Below are 2,684 nucleotides of genomic sequence, written 5' to 3'. Positions count from 1 at the left end.
TTACAGGACGCTTTTCCACAGGTGCCGCCAGCCTTTTATCACGCTGAGTGACTGAAATAAATTCAGACAGTTTTTTGCATTTGACTGAATTCAATCACTGAATTCCTTTTTACAAAGTAAAATTAAATGTTGTGTATCTTATATTCTCATCAGAAGAAAGCCACCAGTATTGACAAACAACTTCTTAGTTACGTTTATTTGTATTTTAGATCAATACATTTTAAAGTTGAAAACCATTTTTCTTATCTGTGGAGTATAGAGAATATTAGTCGACTAGAGAATACCATAAAGTATAAATATATACATGAACAATATAGGCTAAAATGTATCCTTGACATAAACAATTGATTGTATTTTAATCAATTATGTTTTATTGATTGTATTACTGCCGCTGGAGATCTGAACATGGTGAAGCTATTTCATGTAAATGTTATCTACATAAAATATCTCCATTATGGAAATTAGAATCTACATTATGGAATCTTAGATCCTAGGAATCCTATAGTCTTTGATGTTGTATCTAATTGCGTTCTGTAATTTGGGGTTGCCTACTGCTCAAAGTACAGAATTATATGAGGGTACGGCCTTTATTACAGTTCAATAAAACAACAATAATAAAACAAATTATAAGATCAACACAGTAAATCTCTAGGAAGAAAAGTACGAGGTTGAAAACACTAACTTTTCTGTTTCAGAAAAGTTAGTGAGACTGCTGTATAAGCCATTTTGCTACTTCTCTCTGTCTGTGTTTGTGGATTCTATACAGCATGAATAATCATTCTGTTTCTTTTTTACTCCACCAGGATCTGAACAGACTGCATCATCTATCTAAATGAATGAATTCAGCCATGCAATGTTCCTGGAAGGCTGTGATTCTGCTAGCCTTAGCGTCCATAGCGATCCAGTACACAGCCATCAGGACCTTCACAGCCAAGCCATTCCAGATGTGTCCAGAGACAATCTCCAACCCTCTGAACTGTGGCATGCTGGGGCAGGATGCTGTGGACTTGTCCTTTGACAAGCGCATCTGTGACGACTTTCTTTACTTCTCCTCCAACGTCTCCAGGAAGACCCACGTTCTCATCCTGGCCACGACCCGCAGCGGCAGCTCCTTTGTGGGTCAGCTGTTTAACCAGCACCAGGATGTGTTTTATCTGTTTGAGCCGCTCTACCACGTCCAGACCACCCTGCTCCCCCGCCTGTCCCACAGCAGGACGGCAGGCGACACCAGGGTGATGCTGGGGGCTAGCAGGGACCTGCTCCGGAGCCTCTACGACTGTGACCTTTATTTCCTGGAGAGCTACATCAAACCCCAGCCGGCCAATCACAGCACAGACAAGCTGTTCCGAAGGGGAGCCAGCAAGGCTCTGTGCTCCCTGCCGGTCTGCGACGCCTTCAGTCCTGGAGAGTCGAACATCGATGAAGGAGAGTGCGTCAGGAGGTGTGGGGGTCTCAACATGACGCTGGCGTCGGAAGCCTGCCGGGAGCGGCGCCATGTGGCCATCAAGACCGTGCGGATACCGGAGGTGAGCGACCTCAGGGCTCTGGTGGAGGACCCTAGGCTCAACCTCAAGGTGATCCAGCTGGTTAGGGACCCCCGAGGGATCCTGGCCTCCCGCATTGAGACCTTCAGGGACACCTACCGCCTCTGGAGGATCTGGAAGGCCACTGGGAGGAGGCCCTACAACCTGGACCTCACCCAGCTTACCATGGTCTGTGAGGACTTCCTGGGATCTGTGACCACTGGGCTCAGCAAGCCCCCCTGGCTCAAAGGGAGGTATATGCTGGTCAGGTACGAGGACCTGGCCAAGAACCCTCTCCAGAAGACCAAGAAGATCTATGATTACCTGGGTCTGGTCATGGACAAGAACGTAGGAGACTGGATCCAGAACAACACTAGGGGAAGCAATGATCTGTCAGCCAAGCATAAATACGGCACTGTTCGGGACTCAGCGGCCAACGCAGAAAGCTGGAGGCTCAAATTGTCTTATGACATGGTTGATTACACACAGACTGTGTGTCAGCAAGTTCTACAGGAGCTGGGTTATAAGACTGTCAGCTCGCCCGAGGAGCTGAAAAATCTGTCTCTCACTCTCATCGAGGACAAAACTTTTTTACCTTTTTTGTAGTAAAGCAAGGTCCATCACAACGCACAACTATTTTTGATATATTTATATTGTTGCCTTAATTTCTTCTCAGACTTGCACTAAACCTCAGAAATCTTGACGACTCCTGTGGTAAGATTTAAGACATCCAGAACAGCACAAGAAACATCATTTGGGAATACTGTTTTAGAGATTTCAGTATCAATGTTTTATCAATATCGAAGGGACAATAATGTTAGGTTAATTGACATGAACAACCTACAGTGAAGCACCATCCTACTTAAGATCCCTGAATGCTGACTGTTGCATTGACAAAAGTGAATGTTAATATTTGTACATCAAAAAACTGGACCTACTGTACAATGTTGTTAGGGAATGTACCTAATCATATCTTAACTGATAAATGCTGAGGTGTAGGACTATGATACAACCATGCAGTCAATTTAAATTGTGTTGTTTAAATGTTACTGAGGGTAAGAATTAAGGAGTGGCACTTTAATCGTGTTGTTATAGGTTAACTGAGGGTTGTCAAATCCACCCTCACCAAAGGGTAATGAGTGCAGAACAACAGAGATTTTA

General features: G+C 44.3%; 1 protein-coding gene across 1 annotated transcript; it reads left to right on the top strand.

Moving 5' to 3' along the window:
* Positions 1 to 836: 836 nt before the first annotated feature.
* On the top strand, positions 837 to 2,129 carry LOC311134611 (carbohydrate sulfotransferase 1-like; the record flags this gene model as incomplete). Its single annotated transcript, XM_084168346.1, has 1 exon — positions 837 to 2,129. The coding sequence occupies one exon, from the start codon at positions 837 to 839 to the stop codon at positions 2,127 to 2,129; it is 1,293 nt and encodes a 430-aa protein (XP_084024472.1).
* Between the last annotated feature and the right edge of the window lie 555 nt (positions 2,130 to 2,684).

The sequence above is a fragment of the Coregonus lavaretus genome (assembly GCF_964263955.1).
Source record: "Coregonus lavaretus genome assembly, chromosome: 9".
Lineage (NCBI taxonomy): Eukaryota > Metazoa > Chordata > Actinopteri > Salmoniformes > Salmonidae > Coregonus > Coregonus lavaretus.
The sequence above is the reverse complement of the archived record's forward strand: the minus strand, read 5'-3'. Positions and strand labels throughout refer to the sequence as shown.